This window comes from Accipiter gentilis, chromosome 20 (genome assembly GCF_929443795.1).
Source record: "Accipiter gentilis chromosome 20, bAccGen1.1, whole genome shotgun sequence".
NCBI classification, from domain to species: Eukaryota; Metazoa; Chordata; class Aves; order Accipitriformes; family Accipitridae; genus Astur; species Astur gentilis.
In genome coordinates, this window is record NC_064899.1 from 25843799 (window position 1) to 25862045 (window position 18247).

The 18247-nt window shown below is 43.1% G+C and overlaps 1 protein-coding gene across 1 annotated transcript; it reads left to right on the top strand.

The window, feature by feature from the left end:
• Positions 1-161: 161 nt before the first annotated feature.
• Positions 162-13038, top strand: LRRC14B (leucine rich repeat containing 14B). Its single transcript, XM_049823738.1, has 2 exons — positions 162-1101; positions 2622-13038. The coding sequence occupies exons 1-2, from the start codon at positions 197-199 to the stop codon at positions 3265-3267; spliced, it is 1551 nt and encodes a 516-aa protein (XP_049679695.1). The 5' UTR covers positions 162-196; the 3' UTR covers positions 3268-13038.
• Positions 13039-18247: the final 5209 nt, after the last annotated feature.

An 18247-nucleotide genomic window follows, 5' to 3' on the forward strand; every position in this document is an offset into this window, starting at 1 on the left:
ATTACTGCAGAGTCACAGTACAGCTCCAAAATAGAAAGCAGAGGATCAGCATGTGACTCTTCATTCTGCCTTCGCAGCAAGGCTTCCGTTAGCAGCAAACAGCAGCTGCAGATAAAAATAGAAGGTGATAAGCAACTCGGATCTTCAGTTAAACGCAGAAGTCACTCTCCATGACAGCAAGGAGACCAGAGCAAGAATGAAGTCTCTCCGATTCATTAGCGCCGAAGCATTCGTGTCAAATGCAGAATTTGCCAGGAAGAGTCTCCGCGGTGTTGCACATAATCTTTTTCCTCTTCTTTTTAAAGCCAGCTATTTACTGGAGCAAGGGGAAGTGATTCATGACTTGGTAGAGAACTGGCCACTTGTTGACTTTAACGTGGGAAAACTCTTGGGAACTACTGTGGACTGCCAGGAAGACCTGAGCCATAGAACATGCTCAGTGTGCTTGGAAAGCTGTCTGACAGGGCTGAGAGACTACGTGCTGAATCATCCTTCTCCCTATGTGAAAAGATTGAAAGTGGTCGACCTGACCGGTATAAAAGATGTTGAAGTTCAGTTTTGTGAGTGTAAGAAGACAATGGGCAGGTGGGCCAGGACCCAGCTGCTCTCTAAGCTTTGTTTAGAACTGCTGGTTTACCTGCAACAAACACAGTGCCACCCAGGTACCCTTGAAATCAGTATCGATGTGCTAATTGACTTGTTTGTTACAGAGCGGAACTATGAGCTGGTAGCCCAGGCCCTGTTGAAGAAATGCTATTGCCCACTGAAGATCCGCTGCGTGGCATTCAGATCTGACAACCTGGCTTTGCAGAAGTTCTTCTATATCATAAAGCTCACTGATCCCTCGCTGCTGCGCAAGTTGGAAATCGTTCACAATGTTCGCTTGGAAATGGAGCACTTGGAAATACTCTTCAACAGTATGCACTTCCCTCTACTGATGTCCTTGACCTTGCCGGCACGAACATTTAATGTGCGGAGGTTCACAGCCACAGATGAACGGATGCTTACTAACATTGGAGAAAAGATGGGTGAAATGACGCAGCTCACCGAGCTGAGTATTTCATTTTCTATACTCACAGGAAGAATACAGAAACTGCTCAGGTAATCTGGTCATCCTGCTTTCAGTCAAACTGTAAAGAACAGCCCTTTGTGCCATCAGCAAGCTGAGAATCTCTGAGAATAAGGAGAGTGAGTATATCTCGGGGGGGGGGTGGGGGGGGTGGGGGGGGTGAGACGGGGCTGCAGGAAGCTAGGAAAGAGTATTTGTCGGGGAGAATTGGGAGCCAATGTATACCTAATACACTTAGAAGAACTGACTGTCCTTACTAGTCTTCCACAGCCCATCTGACGAGCATGATCAGAATATACTTTTGGCTACCACGTAAGAGAAGGGCACACCCAGGCATTTTTGATTTGACACAGTCTTGAGCTTCTATCTCCATCAGCCTGGGCTGGCCTTTGGTGCGAGACCCGAGTCGTACTCCAAGTATTTTTCAGGGTCTCTAATAAATTATTGTCCTCTAAAAAACAGGCAGTGAATATACTAAGACTCTACAGATATTGTATTTTTAGGTGGGCAGGGGGATAGTAGACTTTGATTTGAGTTTGTTGTGTCTGTCTATCTCGGGGCAAGAGAGATCTGATGCTTTTCTGTACTGCAAATTAAGGTAATATATGAATATTCATGATGAATTCCTGGGAAAAATTGGGAATTCTCAGAAGGATAACAAGCTGCCAGTGAACAGTGTTCATATTTGAACAGAAAATAAGGTAACTGTATGCTTTTCAGAGCATCTAAAAAAATAAAGGCAGACAAAAGTTGCATCGAGACAAATCACCTTGGTCTAAAATTCCTCCTGTACAAAGAAGTCATTTCATTTAAAAGTTGTGAATGGCACACTGCTTATATTGATAGAAATAAATTACAAGTTTCTAACCGTGATCTAGCTGAGACCTGTGGCAGAAGTCTCACTAACATTTAGCATGTATGAAAGGGATCTCTTGATTTTCATCTGTTTTATATTCAACTAGAATATTTGCACATAAGCTCAGGTATGCTTCTTTCAACCTTCTTCTTCATCAGAAAGTCTCTTTGCAACCCAGAACAATACAATGTGTAAACTTCTTGTGTGTTTAAAAACACAGTAGGAAAAAACCTAGAAAGAAAAGCAGATGTCTTGTTAGCCTACCGGTTGGCTTTCATCTTGGAATTAATCCTTCCTTAATGGAAATGATCTAAATCTCTGGAATTATAACAGCTTTCTACAAGAAGCAGCCACCAATACTTTTATGGTAGTAATGATCTGCTATTAATTCAGCAAGTAATAGACACCTGACAACATATAACTGCTTACAAAGCAGACAAAGAATGTTACCAGATTAATCCCCGTTAAAACAACACAGTGGGCCATGTAAAGTAGGAGCTCATTCATGCAACCGATTTCAGGAGGAAAATATACTTGTCAATGTTGGCACGTGCTTCTGTTTCTCAAAAGACGTTAGAAAAAATAACGCATGTGGCAGATGGCTGCGTTCATAATGTGGATAGTTGTATGAAATTTTGTAAATGCAGGTTTTCAATGTTTTATGCCATAAAACTTTTTTTCTCTTTAATTCTGCAGCCCACTAAAAACTCCACTGAAGATGCTGGATGTTTCTAACTGCTCACTGAACCATGCCGATATGGCCTATTTAGCCAATAGCTTCCATGCTCATCACTTAGAAGCCCTGGACCTGAGTGGTCACAATATACCTGACCTTTACCCATCAATATTCTTTAAGCTTCTCAGCCATTCCTCTTCAGTGCTCAGGAGTCTTACCCTGGAGGACTGTAACATCCAAGACACTCATGTCAACATGTTGATTTTAGCTTTAAGCCCTTGTCAGAAACTACAGGAGTTTAAGTTTCTTGGAAACCCACTGTCATCCCAGGCACTTAAACACCTTTTCACGTTTCTCTGCGAGTTGCCAATGCTGAAAAATGTGGAGTTCCCAGTTCCAAGGGACTGCTACCCTGTTGGCATCACCTACCCAATTGACGATGCCAGTCTTTGCAGGTTTGATCGCCAAAGATATGAAAGTGTAGCAGAGGAGCTTAACCTCATTTTACTCCAAGCAAATAGGGATGATGTGAAGGCTTCGACTCCGCTCTTTGGCAGTTACGACGCAGCTGTTCAGGAGACAAACAATGAACTGGGAGCTTACTTGATCAAGTCCTTCAAAGAGACTTTAGAAAAGTTCACTACTTCTCTTAACAAAATGAGTTAAAGGTGTAACTTAGTGGTGACGAGATGCTCTGTCAAATCAGAAATTAGTTTAGTCTTTTCTAGAACTGCGCCTTCATTGATCAGTCTTGAGTTTTCTTTAATTTCTCGGCTGAATTTACTCCTGTTTGAATAGCCTCTGCTCAGCTGAGGTATTTTAACTATGCTCTATCTATTGTATACACCTTACATAAGCACTACGTGCTCTCAGAAGAAGGGAGGACCCTTAATAGCTTATTATTTTACACAAAAGCACATTGTTTCTTATTAAAACAATAGGTGTCTAAGCTTGGCTGATTTCTTACATAGTTTCCTCTGGATTTGGCAGTGAGGCCTGTAGCCCTACAGAAAAGACAGGAATGTCCTTTCCCAAGTCCAGCAGGGTGTCCCAAAGAGTGTGCACCTATCCTCACCTATGGGTCCCTAAACCAATTTTTGGTTTTGCCCTTGGCCTTCCAGATTCACCAGTCGGTTTTATCCAGTACATTCCCAATAGTGGGGGTTGCATAACAGCCGCCGTGTCCCCTTGCCTCCCTTTTTTCTGCAGAGGCAAGCACGATAAACCTCCTTTTGTGTGGGGAATCACAGAGTTTGGCTAATATGCTGTGCTGGTGAGGAGTAAAGTTCCATACTGAGGAGGCAGCAAACCAAATGGTTGGCTGACAGCAGGGGATTTCTCCCCACTTGCCCCAACAATACGAAGCAGCCCGTGAGGACTCTGCTGAAGCTCTTGCAAAGTGTATTTTACAACGGCGTACCGGGACAGTGCTGCACGGCCACGCTTGTGATGGCAGCAGGTAAGTGCCTCAGGCTGCTGCCTTTGTTGAATCAGCTTCTTGGCTGGTAGAACGTACCCTGCCGCTTTCAGCTGTTTTAAAGAAAGCCTCGGACAGTGGTAATAATGCAAAAAAAGGCTAGTGTTGAAAAATGAATTGTTGCTGAGTAACTAGAAGTTCACCTGCAGAAAATACTGCTCACTTCTGCCAGGACTGTGTATTGTAGCTACAGAGCTACAACCAGTGCCTGGAAGAATCCCATTTATTTGGCAAGCTCCAGTGCAAGAAATGTATTTGAGTGATGGAGTAACCGGAATCACAGACCCCCACACACACTGTTTTGGAACGTGGGTAAAGGGGCCAACAAGGTGTCCGGCTGCAGCAGTAGGGTCACAAACCAAATCTGGGGAGAGTACTATAATGGGGGAGGAATCCCTGGGTAGTAGGCAAGTGTCGTCATCTACTTGGCTTCTCACCACTCTGCCATTAAATATACTTCAACAGTTCACGAAAACTCGATTAAAGAGCACTGAAAGTGAAGGCTGCAGGAGTAGTTGAGGTATCAGTGTAGTTTTAAAGATCATTATCAAAGGCAGCTTACTTGAAAAAATGCTGGATGTCATCATGTGAGAGTAAGGAAGAAACTTTCTTCATTTAGGCAGTGCTGGTTTGTGAAGCTTTCTGTTTATCCACAATAAGAATATGCAAGCAGCTACTACCCTAGTTTACAAAAAAAAATATTAATGGACTGAGTACTAAGCTGAGCTTACAGGTTCCACAGCATGCATTTAAATGATTTTTTGATGTCTTCTTAGCACATGTTCTTCCTTCTGACATGTTTTACTGATTAAACATATGATGGTAAAATTGAAAGTGAATGGACATGACCTGTTTATGTTTACAGAGCACCGAAAAAAAAAAAAAATAGAAGTTATCATCTAAGTTGCCAAGCCAAGCAGCTGTGATTTAGAAAATGCCAGAATTGGGTTCTATATGGTCTTGGTTATATTTGGAGAGCCTTTCAAATGCTCCCTTGCTCTTGCCTCTACTCTTTACCTTTCCCTCCCTCTGACCTTGCCATTCTTTCCACCCTAGACTTGACCCACGACTTCTCAGCCAGACGTAAGTGGTTTGAATTGGGCTAGGGCAAGGATCTACTCCTTTGGGATGGGCAGTGGCAGTTCCTGTTGCTGGGAGAGGACATTCCATGTACAGTAGCTGCAAACCCTTGCGTAGTGATTCCTCCACCCTGGCAGCAGGGCCAGCTAACAGGTTGTACCCGGAGGTGAAGGTTGGCCGTTTTGGAAGCGTGTTGTGCTGCAACAGCCAGCCCCTGCCTGTTCCAGTACACACGGAATAGGCAGCTTGTTCATAGATCCGCTTTTTTTTCCGAAGATTTAAATGCCTTATGAAGACTGCTGCCTATGCAGCTAATCTCTCTGCTTTCTCCTCGCCTAAAGCCAGTCGTGGTCCACCCCTTTATTTTATTTCCTCCTTCTTTTGCTGCCCACAAACTCCTGTCTGTCTTCCATTTTCAGTCTTACATCCATATGATGTCTATTTTAGTTTTAGCGCCCAGTGAGGACCAGCACTATGTCTATGTCAAATATTCCCTTTGAGCCTGGAGTATGGCGTGCATTGCATTGTAGAAGTGGTGCGCACACACCCCTTCATGTGGAATAGCTGACAAACAGTTGGAGCACATGGATCCATGTGCAGAAAGGATTTGGATCCTGTTCCTGAGAAGCCAACTGTTCTGCAGAAGCACGCAGACATTTTCAAAGTTTTGTGATCTTCTAAAATGCATTTTGATAGAATTGAAGCAAAAAGTTTATTGTTTACAGTTGCATGTTAAAGTTTTATTGCATGAAATATAGTATTAACTAAAATGCATGACAGGTATATCAGTACTTTGAATAGTATCGAATCTAAAAGGCTGAACTGCGATAAAACACTGCTAGTATAGGACAACAGTTTTTTACTGACACAAAACTATACCTCAGAAATTCTTAGGAGAAAATGTCATATTTTGGGTGTGGAGAGATTTGTACCCTTTTGGAATGGAATCAGGTATTTTTTCTCTTTTAAGTCACCCAATTTCCAGCTTTAGAGCCAACTTGTTCCAAGTTCTATAGAACTTCAGACCAGCTGCATGCAATTACCTTTGCTGTGGTGTGAGGTGCTCCTTTGTGGAAATCCTGTCCTTAGCTCTCAGATATCCCACCTTTGTCTCTTGAGTTTCTGTCTTAATTTTGGTTGTTATTGTTGCTTTTAAATACGGGCCAAGCTGTAGCATTTTGGCGTTGCCCTGGCTTACTGCAAGAAGGGCATGTGCCATCTCTCAGGATTCCTGCATCTCTTCTGCCCCGGCAGTGCTGATGATGGGTTGGGCCTGCTCGCTCTTCCTTTTTCCATGTGTGTGGGATGTGCCATTCTGCTATTAGAGAAGAAGGACTAATGCTACATCTACATAAGCATATAAAGTTACCTTCTACTTTGCAAGCGCAGCCAGATACTGATTTAACCCTGCCTGGTGTTCCCTATCTTTCTAATTTGTATCAGGCTGGAGCTATGCAGTTGATAGTGCCAGCTATGGCTATTTAAAAGCACGGACCAGAATCAAAATGCTCTAAGATTTTGAAGTAAATTTAACTCCATTTTCATCTTTTATTTCCATTCTGTTACTTGCAGTTTTATGTTGTAAGAAATCCTAATTTTTGAGGATTATCATTAAACACAAAGTTCAGTAAGGAAAGAGGATCCTTTTGTTACTTTTGTGGAAGCTAAAATTCTCACGTATTTTCAAAAGCTGAGCTATCTTAGGCAACAAAATAATACAATGCAGAACAAAAAGCGGACCAGCTGACAATACAGCCTCGCTAACAATTCCACTAGTATTTATGCTCAATGATCCCTTTTCTAAGATTTCTCAAGTGGCAGCTACCCAGCAGTTTCAAAAGCTTGTAAACAAATACCAATAAACACTAAGAAAGGAGAGGGAAAAAAATTACACATCTGCCCTCTGACCAGCTTCCACAGTGCAATGGAAACTATGAAGGGCTTCTAAGGTCAGCATGGTCTTCTAGTAGACAGAGGACCTCGCGGGGCTGGGACAGTTGGAAGGGTGACAGCGTGCTGCCTTTCAGAGAAACAGACTTCTTCAGTCTCACGTGGTCCGCAAGGCAGCGTATTGTAGTCAGATTGAGGACACTTTGCAGCGTGGTGTCCTCTAAGGCTTTCTTCTGCCATGTGCTGGCTCTTCAGAGCGTTGATCTTGCTGTCTCTGTGTCCTAGAAGCCTCTGTGTCCTGCAGCTCCTTCTCTGGCCCTGGCATAGTTAAACTTACTGCTCCCCCTGGTTTTAGCATTTCTGCAAACCAGACATCAAATTTGAGATGAGAAAAAAGGTCTTAGCAGTCAGAGGTTTGTCCCTTTAAACAACATTTGAGTTCTATACCCCTCTACCATCATCCTATCATCCTTCCCACTGGGGACTAGCTCATTTGAAAATCCTGTGCAGTTAGGAGTTTCACCCAGCAAGTAAATAATTATTGTCACCAGGACTGCCAAGAGCAGACAACTTACTTCCATGCACAATTTCTACTTTCAGCTCCAGCCAACACGGTCGGTTCTCCTTCCTTCAGGCTGTGTGGCATTCATATTCTTTCTCCTGATTCCTCCTCCCGGCACCTTTCACACCCCTCATTTTTTAATGGAAGTGCAACGGTCGGCCTTTTGCTTTTCTCTTTAAGCCACTGCTGGGTTTTTTTTTCTGAAGTCTCTGTGCTGCCTCCTTTGCCTTCTCGTCCTCCCCTTGCCCAGCCAGGAACCTACTTATAAAAGACTACGGGGAATGTAACCTCCTGCGTGTCAGCCAGGCTGCTGCTGCTGCCCCTCCAAATGTCTGGAGGGGGAATCAGGACATCATGCTCCCCTACTCCCCCCATTCCTTCTCGTTCAGTAAAAAGATCTGCATCCCAGAGCTTGGTTGCACCTGCTTTATTCTCCTTTTTGCTTGCTGACTTAGGATTCTATGGCTCTGAAGCTTCTGGCTCATTCTCTCTAAAGGGGTAGGAAAGTGTTTGCAGTCCTAGTCAGAAGTAGTGCTGCTATGCTCTCTTGGGTTTGTGCAAGGGTTTATCTACTCAGCCCTGAAAGGGTGCTATCAGGGAGCGATGATGCTATAAATGGTCCAACGAGGCGGAGGAAGGATGCTGAGGCTGAACGTGCTGGCTGCAAGGAGTGGCTGGGGACTTGCAAGGGGCAGGCTTTCTGCAAAGACCCCGCAGAACGGAGGCTTGGGCTGGGGAATAACGAACGCGGGAAGGTCAGACGTGAGGGCCAAGCCTAGACCCTTGTTTCTAACAGATGTCATTAGATGGGTTGATCAGCCAGGCAGGAAAAAGAGGGTCTGAAAAATACAGGTTTTCTATTTGTATAATGCTTTTGTCTTCTGTGCTTGTGAAGCAATTGAGAAGACTGAAGTTGTGGTGTCTGATCAGGTTTTGTGTTGCTTCTTCCTTTATGCCTCCCTAGAAATGAGACTAACTTGGCTACCTTGGCTTCCCTGGAAGAGGTCCTTTCCCTGCAAGTTGGAGACTTAAATAGGCAAGGCTGCTCAACCTACTTTTTGTTTGCTTGGAAGCACAATTTGTAACATTTAGGTTACCAACGTACAGCCATATTGAACTATCTGCCAAAGAAAAAGTATTCAAATTGTGTGTATGGCATGCGTACGTGACAAGTATTTATGATATGGCATGTAGAGAGGCAGGAAAAACTGCTTTGTAATTTGTCAGACTCGGTGTCATGAGGATTACCTGGCCTGCAGGGGCATAGAGATTGCAACCCTACGTTCACAGGTTTCCTTAATACACAAGGACATGGAGGCTTCATCCTCTAAATTTCTTTATCACAGATTACCACAAATAACAGAGAAAGCACCACTAGCAAATGTACTACCACAAAGATTACCACTTGCAAGTATGCGTATGATTAATAAAGTGAATATATATTATGTCAAGCTGTTACAAATTAGTATCAGCAATCAATAGTACAGCAAAAAATCGATGTTATAGCAACAACCAAGTAAGAATATACTATTACAGGTTACTACAAACTTATCATTAATGAAGCAAACTTATCAACAATACAACAGCAGCTATGCTTATGATAAATTACTTGTATGGATAAATAATACTGGTATCAAGTGAATTAGACTCCAGAAGGGGCCAAACAACCCCAGAGGGGGACCCAACCATCCCAAAGGTGGGAGGACAAACCAACCCAGCCCCAGAAGTGGGTGCGGAGGGACATCAGTGAAGTGACAGACACAAAGATTATCCATGTCACAGAGTCTGGAGCCAGCCAGGTATCCCCATATCTCATGGAAAGTTCGTGCAGAGAGTTCAACCTGCCTAGGAAAGGGAAAAGTATGCGCAGCATGGAAAGTTCCCAGAGAGAGATGCTCCATTTTGGTTAAAAATTAAGTCATTTTTATATCGCAGAGACAGAAGAGGGCATAGCACTCCGTCACCCTGAGCAGCCAATAGGTGCTGCAGATTCCTATTTTTCACCTGGAATAGCCAATAGGTGACAATGTTTTCTGTTCTTTCAGACCAGCATTCGTTTTTCCAGACTGTTTTCCTGTTCTTGCAGTTAGAACAGCAGTTTTTCTGATTCTTACTTTCTCAGGATATTTTCCCCTTTCTCCAGACTATTTTTCACCTTTTCAGATAATAAGTTGCCAAGGCAGTTCATTGTTTGTTGCGCTTATCGATCTCAGGCTGTCTCCAGTTTCGAGGTACATGACTGTGCTTCAAAGATCCCAGCTACGCTTTTCAAGGATGCTTCTGGTTCACATACCTAGTTCCTAGGCTGGCAGGCAATTTCTTCTCTTCAGTAATTTCCCCTTTCTAATGAGGTCTCTTTTGTGGCTGCTCGTATCACTTGGCCGCTTCCTCTGTGAGACATTTGATGGTGAATGGAAGAGCGTGTTAAAAGGTTGATGAAGTCCACGTCAACAGCTACGTAAGCGAATAGCAGCGTGCTGCTGTTCCTTTGATTTTCATGACCATGCACAGAACAGCATTACATTGCGTACCAGCTGTTTGTACTGTGTGTTGAAAAGATAGAGGAGAGGAGCTAGATAGGCTAGTTAGGTGTCTCTACAATTGCAGATTTAGATGTGGACCTGAAAACATTAGTCTTGCAAAATTCCTTCCTCCTCCCCAAAACAAAACAGAACAAAACAAGAGAAGTGTCACAGCCCTGGGTAACTACTTTGGTAATGTAGTTTTGTGTTTAGCCGGGAATGGTGCTTCTGAAGTACAGAATGCTCAGTTCTCACATCAGCACAGGAATTCAGTATTAACTTTAAATGCTCGTGTTGTCAACCACTACTCAAACAGGAAAAGGAACATTTTTCATAAAGTTATAACCTATTCTGGATATAAACATTCACTTTTGGTTAGCTTTAAGCAGTGCAAGTGTAGAATGGAGAAGTGCAATCGAAAAGCTTGGGATTAGTAAATATTAGAAAGATTTCATAAAGAATGAACAGAAGCTTTTGAGAAAAACCAAGATTTAGCCCAGTCTTGAACAATTTAGTGCCAGCATCACTGGGCACTCAAAGTGCTTGAAAAAGTAGTAATTCTGCAAGAACTAATCTCGGATAACAAGGTGCTAAAAATATCTGTGCTACGTGATGCTAAAGCAGCACATGACCATTAACAAATATACTGTTTAAAGAAGATCACAAGACCAGTGTGTTTGGAGAACTGCTTTGTTCTTAGGGCTAAATTGGACTATGAAGCATTTTGGGTTTTTTTTTCTGAGGGCTATGGGAGTTTATTTTTGGCAGTTCCCTGTCAACTTATGTAAAAGTTAATCAACCTACTTCGGTTGTCTCACATTCACCTACTTGAGGGGTACTGTCCTCGCCAAATAAATTGTCAATAGTTTTGACCTTCTCCAGCCTGTATCTTCTAATGGAGAAGTGCAGGGAAGTAGCAAAAATCCTGTTAAGCTGCATGAGATAAAGCTTCAAAAAATTCTTTAGATCATACTATATATCGTACATTATATTGTGAGGTAGTCGTACTTTTTGTTATATTTCAAACTGTAAAGCTGAGGGTCATAATGAAATTTAACTTTATGAAAATTGGATTCCACCAAAGATAACAGTGATATGAAACTTTAATTTGGCACAATAATGAATAACCTAAAAAAGAGTTTGAAAGTTTTCTGGTAAGTTAATGTTCTTATAAAGATGCAAAGTACTGGACTGCTTGGTAAAAATATTACAAACTAGCCCATGCATCCCTGCTGCAAGAGGAGGATAGATTCCCTCAGTGTTCCTCAACCACCTGACTTTTGGATGGGGAGTCTGCTTTAGCTTATTGCATCTCAGGATGAAGTCACTAAATAAGGCCATTTTTATAATAAAGATGTCATTTGTGTATCATAGGTATAGCACGGGCTTGTGGGATTTTAAAAAATACATATTTAACTTCCTCTTCAAGGAACTTTGAAACTAGATTCTGAAAGCTTGGCATCTCTCTGCCCATAGTCTGGAGTAAGTGTTTGTTATTGGAAACCATGTTTTTGTGAGTTGGAAGAAGAGATAAGATATGAAATTCAAGACATCCCTTCCCTTCTGGATTTTCACCATTAATTCAAGAAACATCACCCGTCTGTCAAAGTGCTTCAGCTTCTATTCCTAAAGCAATATTTTCCCAGAGTCTAGGGTCAGTATCAAAGGAACAAAACCCAAATACCACCAAAACCTTACATTTAATTGAAAATTCATGGACAATACACCCATTTCTCTAAAAACAACTATCCAGTTCATACCTACAATGCTATACTCTCCAGACAGGCCATTAGACCTCAAGAGACTTGCTTTGTGAAAAGATTTCTAACATCCATCTCAGTGAGCTAAGGAAAGCTATTGTGCACCAGATGTTTTCAACCAACTGAACTGCAGTTTTAAAACATCCACCAGAATACAATTACTTCAGGATGAAGATGAAACAAACCCCCCTCACTGCACATATCAGAACCCTACTTGTACAGGAGAGAACCTCATGGGACCATTTCTGTAGGATGTTGCTAGGAATTGTAGCCTATGCTGGATTATTTGCAGTCCTCAAACTCCAAACATTATCTAACCACAAGAAACAGATTCTGCCTAGCGAGTCAAAAATACCACTTTTTGGCTGAGGTTAGAGGTCCCTTCCAATCTCAACCATTCCATGATTCTAAGACACTGAGGATGAATCTAGACTATAAGGAAACGTGAACCTTGCCAAAGGCCATCCTCAAATCCACCTCCTCCTCCCTCTTAGCAGTAACTTATCCATCAATACGGATATCCTTGGATCCTGCACCTGGGATTTTACTTTATGTACTTACATCAGTGCATCACATTTGTAGCTGAAACACAACCACCATTCAACAGAATTTATTGGTATAATCAATGGATAAAAACACCCGCCTATTAAAGTTGTCAGAAAACAAGTGCGCTATCTCTTCTGTCTCCTAATTCTCCAGAAAGGTCTGGAAAACCTCTTTCAAAGATAAACGTGGGAGCTAAAAATCGTTGCTGTACTGGGTATCAGAAATTATAGACATCAGTAGAAATATTGGTGGCATGACACAGCATGCTCCCTTTCCTCATTAACGTTTCCTTTTTGCACAAGCTGTAAATTACTTCTTGTGTCTAATCCTTGCCCCAAGAATCCCCCTCCTCTCAACTTGCACATTCAGTATGTGGGTACCAACTACTTTCACTTTTATCTATTTTAAGAATGATACTTTCCTAAACCCTGAGTGATTTTTTTTTCAAGTTTTGTTGACGTTGAAGGCTGTCGTTCCACTTTCAAAACTAAAGAACCTGCTGTACCTTCTATAACAAAAAAAAGCAAACCAACCCCCTCCCCAAATTGTCTTCCCCACATTTCACTGACTTGCAGATTTTACTGTAGAAGAGAATAAAGTATTGACATTGTGAATTTTGCTATGTGACACATCCTTGCTTGAATGCTATAGCAACCCCAATGAGGAAAAAAAAGTATTTAGGCTATGACTTTTGTCCTCAGGTTTGAAAGTTTCCCTTTTTCTCTTTTGCAAACTGGCATAGGAGCTTAATATATGAACTGGGGATTGTCATGCAATCATTGTAAACTTTAAGGATTCAGAGGTTCATGGTATGTTTTCACTTGCTTTCTCTTCTTTAGGGAATGCAACAAAGGTAGAACAGATTTTCTGCCTATGCTGCACAAGATAACAAGTCCCTATGTTATTTATGCAGTTAAGAGCCTTATTGTAAAGCTAAATTAGTGTACAGATGCACTGCACAGGTAAGATATTTGTCGTGCAAATGCATACTTTTTTGTCTCAGCCATACAATAAAACAGAATAATTCAGCTGGAAAGGACCTACAATGATTATCTAGTCCAACTGTCTTGACTGCTTCAGGGACCAGAAGTCCAAGTGCCTCTGAAACACTGACAGGCTTGGGGCATCGACCACCTCTCGAGGAAGCCTGTTCCAGGGTTTGGGCACCCTTTTGGTACAGAAATGTTTCCTCATGTCAAGTCTGAACCTCTCCTGAGGGATGCAGCTTGGAGCCATTCCCACACGTCCTGGCCCTGGGGACCAGAGAGAAGGGCTCAGCACCTCCCTCTCCCTTCCTCCGTCCTCAGGACGCTGTAGGCAGCAGCAATGAGGTCGCCCCTCAGCCTCCTTCTCTCCAAACTAGACAAACCCCGTGTCCTCAGCCGTCCTCACAGGACATGCCTTCCAGCCCCTTCCCCAGCTTTGGTGCCCTCCTCCGGACGCATTCAAGGACCTTCACATCCTTCCTAAAACGTGGGGCCCAGAACCACACACAATACTCAAGGTGAGGCCGCACCAATGCGGAATGCAGCAGGATAACCACCCCTTTTCACCAGCTAGTTATCCTGTGTCTGATGCACCCCAGGATGGGGTTTGCCCTCTTGGCTGCCAGGTCACACTGCTGACTCCTCTATTGAGCTGCTGTCGACCAGCACCCCCAGATCCCTTTCTGCAGGGCAGCTCTCCAGTCCCTCCTCTCCCAATTTAGACTTGTGTCCAGTATTACTCCATACCAGGTGCAGAATCCAGAATTAGGACTTGTCAAATTTCATGCCATTGATGATTGCCCAATGCTCCAGTCTATTCAGATCCCTCTGTAAGGCCCCTTGTCCCTCAAGACAGTCAACAGCACCTCCCAGTTTGGTACCATCAGCAAACTGGCTAATGGTGCATTCAACTCCTGCATCCAGATCGTTGATAAATATATTGAACAGAACTGGCCCTAGGATTGAGCCCTGAGGAACACCGCTGGTGACTGGTTGCCAGCCAGGTGTAGCCCCCCCATTCCCTACAACCCTTTGAGCCCTAATAACAGTTGTTATCAGTTGCTACAATTTCATTAGTTCATTAACTTGGCATTGGCTTTTTAAGGTAATGAGAACTCAAAACTCTGCAGGAAATGAGAAGGCAAAGACCTGGTTGTTATGTCAAGTGTGTAAACTAGAAAATCTATAATATAGTTAATTTAGTCTTTTGCCTAAATGATTTCAAGCATGTGGAAGTAAAACACTAACATCTGCCACTACATTATAAGGTATTATCCTTAAAGCAGCACTTTTGAGACAATAATGGATTCTAGTTGAACCCTTCTTCTCCATGACATCTCCAAGGATGTAAAAAGCAGTTGTACCTGTAACTGCTGAAATAGCATTTCAAAACTTCATTTTAAATTCTGAACTACACTGTTAAGTATTTTTTTAAGCTACCAACTCAACATATTTGTCTTATGGGGTATACTTTGTAGGCTTTACATCCTGATCATTTGATAAAAACATCTGAACTCTGTATCCTGGCAGTCCTTTTGTTATTTATGCTCCATCAGTACAAGTCTTTGAGTAGTGCTTTATATTTATTTCATGAATAAGGAGAGTATTGTTAAACACAAAATGCTACAAGAACAAATTCTTCACTGAAAATTACTGAAATAAAACTAAATATCAATTTATATTAACACTGCAGTGTTAATAGACTCATTGTAGTTCTCCAGTTTTTGAACTTTCTCCTAGCTTCAGAAGAAAGAAGTCACTATGCTGCTGAATAAAGAACGCTGACTACTGTCAGGAATTAAGCAGAAGCATTAAAAAGGCACAGGGCTGAACAAAGTTTGGTACTATCACATAGCAGCTAACCGTAGCTGTTGGGGGGTGGGGGGCTGGGTGTTGGAATTCCACAAGATTAATGTAACTGTTATTTTGGGTTTAGGCTTTCAAGTACAAGTTTACTCAAAACAGAGCCAGTTCAGAGCCTCCCCCCACCCCCGCTTTATTCCCTTCACCTGAAAGGGGCAATTGAAAATGTCTCAATGGTGTTTTGAAGATGTAAATAGTCTTGTAACAGACATCAAAAATCATTTCATAAGAGCTTGACTGACGCCGCTGCACCTGTCCTTCAACACACCGTGTGTAGTAATGACATGATGTAACTGTTATCCTTCCCATTGCATTCTTGTCCGTCTGTCCCAGGTATTCTACCATGCTCTGCATCATCCTGAAAAAACTCTGTACTACTCTCAAATGGTTCTTTCTGTAGCAAGTTACTTGAGCTATTTATTGCACGAGAATGCCATTAATGATGCCATGACACTACCTAAATATTAATTTTTTCAAGATTAACTGCTAGGTTTAACAATCTTAGCCTAAGATTTTTTTGTGCTATAGAGCTGAGTACAAATCCTACTTAAACACGTATTTGGGAAGGTATTTAAGAAAAAGGTAGATATACTAATTCAGAGATATAATGTGGGAACCGTGAATAGGACGAGAAATAGACAATGATGGCAATGCTTTCAAAATAAAGACCCGCTCTGGATGTGATGACTTGCAGCTTTGTTATTCTAGTGGACAAAGCATGAACACCAAAACCAAAAAAGTTACCTGAAAACAATGTCTATATAATGATAGTGAATCTCAGGTATTGCTATTACTTTCTAAGGATCTGTACAGGATCCTTAGCTGCATCTTATTTTTCCTTCCTTTTCCTGGGCAGACTTCAGATTGTGGCAAATATTGAATTTGGGGACATTTGTCTTAATATGTCTTTTTGCTTTATCTTTTTATGCTTGCAATAACTTACTGAACTATATCTTCCAATTCCCAGCTACTGCTGCTTTTGTATCCTTTGCAAATTCCTCCCCAAGGGATGACGGCTTACTCTGGTGGTGTTTGCAACGGGGCGGCGTAGTCTAACCCTAACAACAGCACAAACCCTAACCCTATACCTCAGCCCAACCCTAACCAAGTAACACCAACCCAAACCATAAATCCTAACAATAACCCTACTCCTAATCTAACCTTAACTTGAACTCTTGGTGTCCCTTGGGGGTTATCTGGGAGCTCTCTGAAGCACGCCAGATGTGGGGCAGGGGCTTTCTGTGGTCACAGGTGCTCTGAGAGTGCTTTCTGACGCACACCAGGGTTTTTGAGTGACTTTTTGTGCACCCCAGGCTCAGAAAAGTGCATTTTGGTATGCTCATGGGACCTTCCATCTGTCTGGACTTGCAAGCAAGGGCCCTTGGAAAGCCTTTGGTGGGCCTCAGGCACCTCTTCGTTCTTATCCCTAATCCTACACAGAAAAATGCCGAGGCCTGCATGGAGGAACAAGTCTCTCCTGGCCAAAGTCAAACACAAACCAGATGTGCATAGAGGGCGCAAGCGAGGATGGGTAAGCTGGGAGGAATCCAGAAACATTGTCCGAGTAGCCTGGGAAGAAGCTAGGAAAGCTGCAGCCCAAATGGAATTGAACCTGGCCAGGCATGCTCTAAGTTCACAGGTGCCAAACAGAAGACTGGGAAAAAGTGCTGATCAAGGCAGGGGACCTGATTACACAGGACATGGAAAAGGCTGGGGCGTGCGCGTGTGCCTATGAGCTTTGAGGGTCTCCTAGGATTGTTGACAACGTGGTTTCCAAGAGTACAGGTGCCTCACTGGTAACCGGCTCTCAGAACACTGCCATGAACAAGAGGCCTCGAGTCCCAGAAGCTTTTGGCAGCCCTCGCCCTCCTTTGGCAGCCCCACCAACGCTGGGGCTCTCCACTTGCTCTACCACCTAATGCTCACCCATGCCCAGACAGTAACTTGGCCGGAGCCAAGGTACAAAGGAGAATCCAACCGCTATGTGCCCTACCAAAAAGTCATCAGGATCAAAATACTTCGGGCAACCTCTTCATGCCCCCCAGGAACACGACGAGTCTGCGCTTGCTCTACCACCTAACACCCCCACCTGCACCCTCACCCTGCCAGAGCACAGCTCCAAGACGCACACCCAAAACCTAGGGCTCCAACGCAGAAAGACTGGGACTGAAAGTGGATGGCGGCTCCCACTTTCCCTTAGCAGCTTCTTCACAGTCCCACCAACGCAGAGGCTCTACACTTGCGCTACCACCAAAAGCTATCCCTCACCTCCTCCCTCACCCTAGCTAGAGCCCTGGCCCAAAAGAGAAGAACGTCCAGCAAGGACTCCGGCACAGAAGTGACCAAGACTGGAAGCTGTTGGTGACCCTAAATGTCCCTGGGAAGCCCTTTGACAGACCTACCAACCCTGCGGCTCTGTGCTTGCTCCACCACCTAAGCCTTACCCGTGGCTAAACACTCACCCTCGACAGAGCCCAGATCCAAAGAGAACCACCACCACATACGAATCCCTCAAAGGAGCGTCCGGGACTTAAAAGTTACTGGTTTTAGCTCTCAGTTTTCCTTGGCACCCCCTTCACAACCCCACTGACACAGGAGCTCTGTGCTCGCTCTACCACTTAACCCTCTGTCACAGTCTTTTCACATCTCTCAAATCGACAGGAGAACTTACTCTACGATTTAAACTTTACTTCATGAGCTCATTAAGAAATGCAACAAAGCAGGCCCACAAAACAGGGGCACAATCCCCTTTTGCCCAGGCCAGTGTAGCACATGAATTAACTTACTCACAGGTCAAGTCGTAGGGTTTCATAGCTTATATCCCATAAGGCTTAATATGGTGCACCTAAGAGAAAAAAAAAAAAAAAAAAAGGCAGAATTCTGACAGAAGCTAAAAGTTTCTATTGAGCACCTAAACTAAATTGTTCAACAATTTCAAATGAAAAACACTTAAGAGATCA

Bases quoted from the DNA above. Each gene is read 5' to 3' on its own strand.
- LRRC14B (XM_049823738.1), top strand. From the start codon at position 197: ATGAAGTCTCTCCGATTCATTAGCGCCGAAGCATTCGTGTCAAATGCA. The intron at 1,102-2,621 runs GTAATCTGGTCA...TTAATTCTGCAG, and splicing joins AGAATACAGAAACTGCTCAG to CCCACTAAAAACTCCACTGA.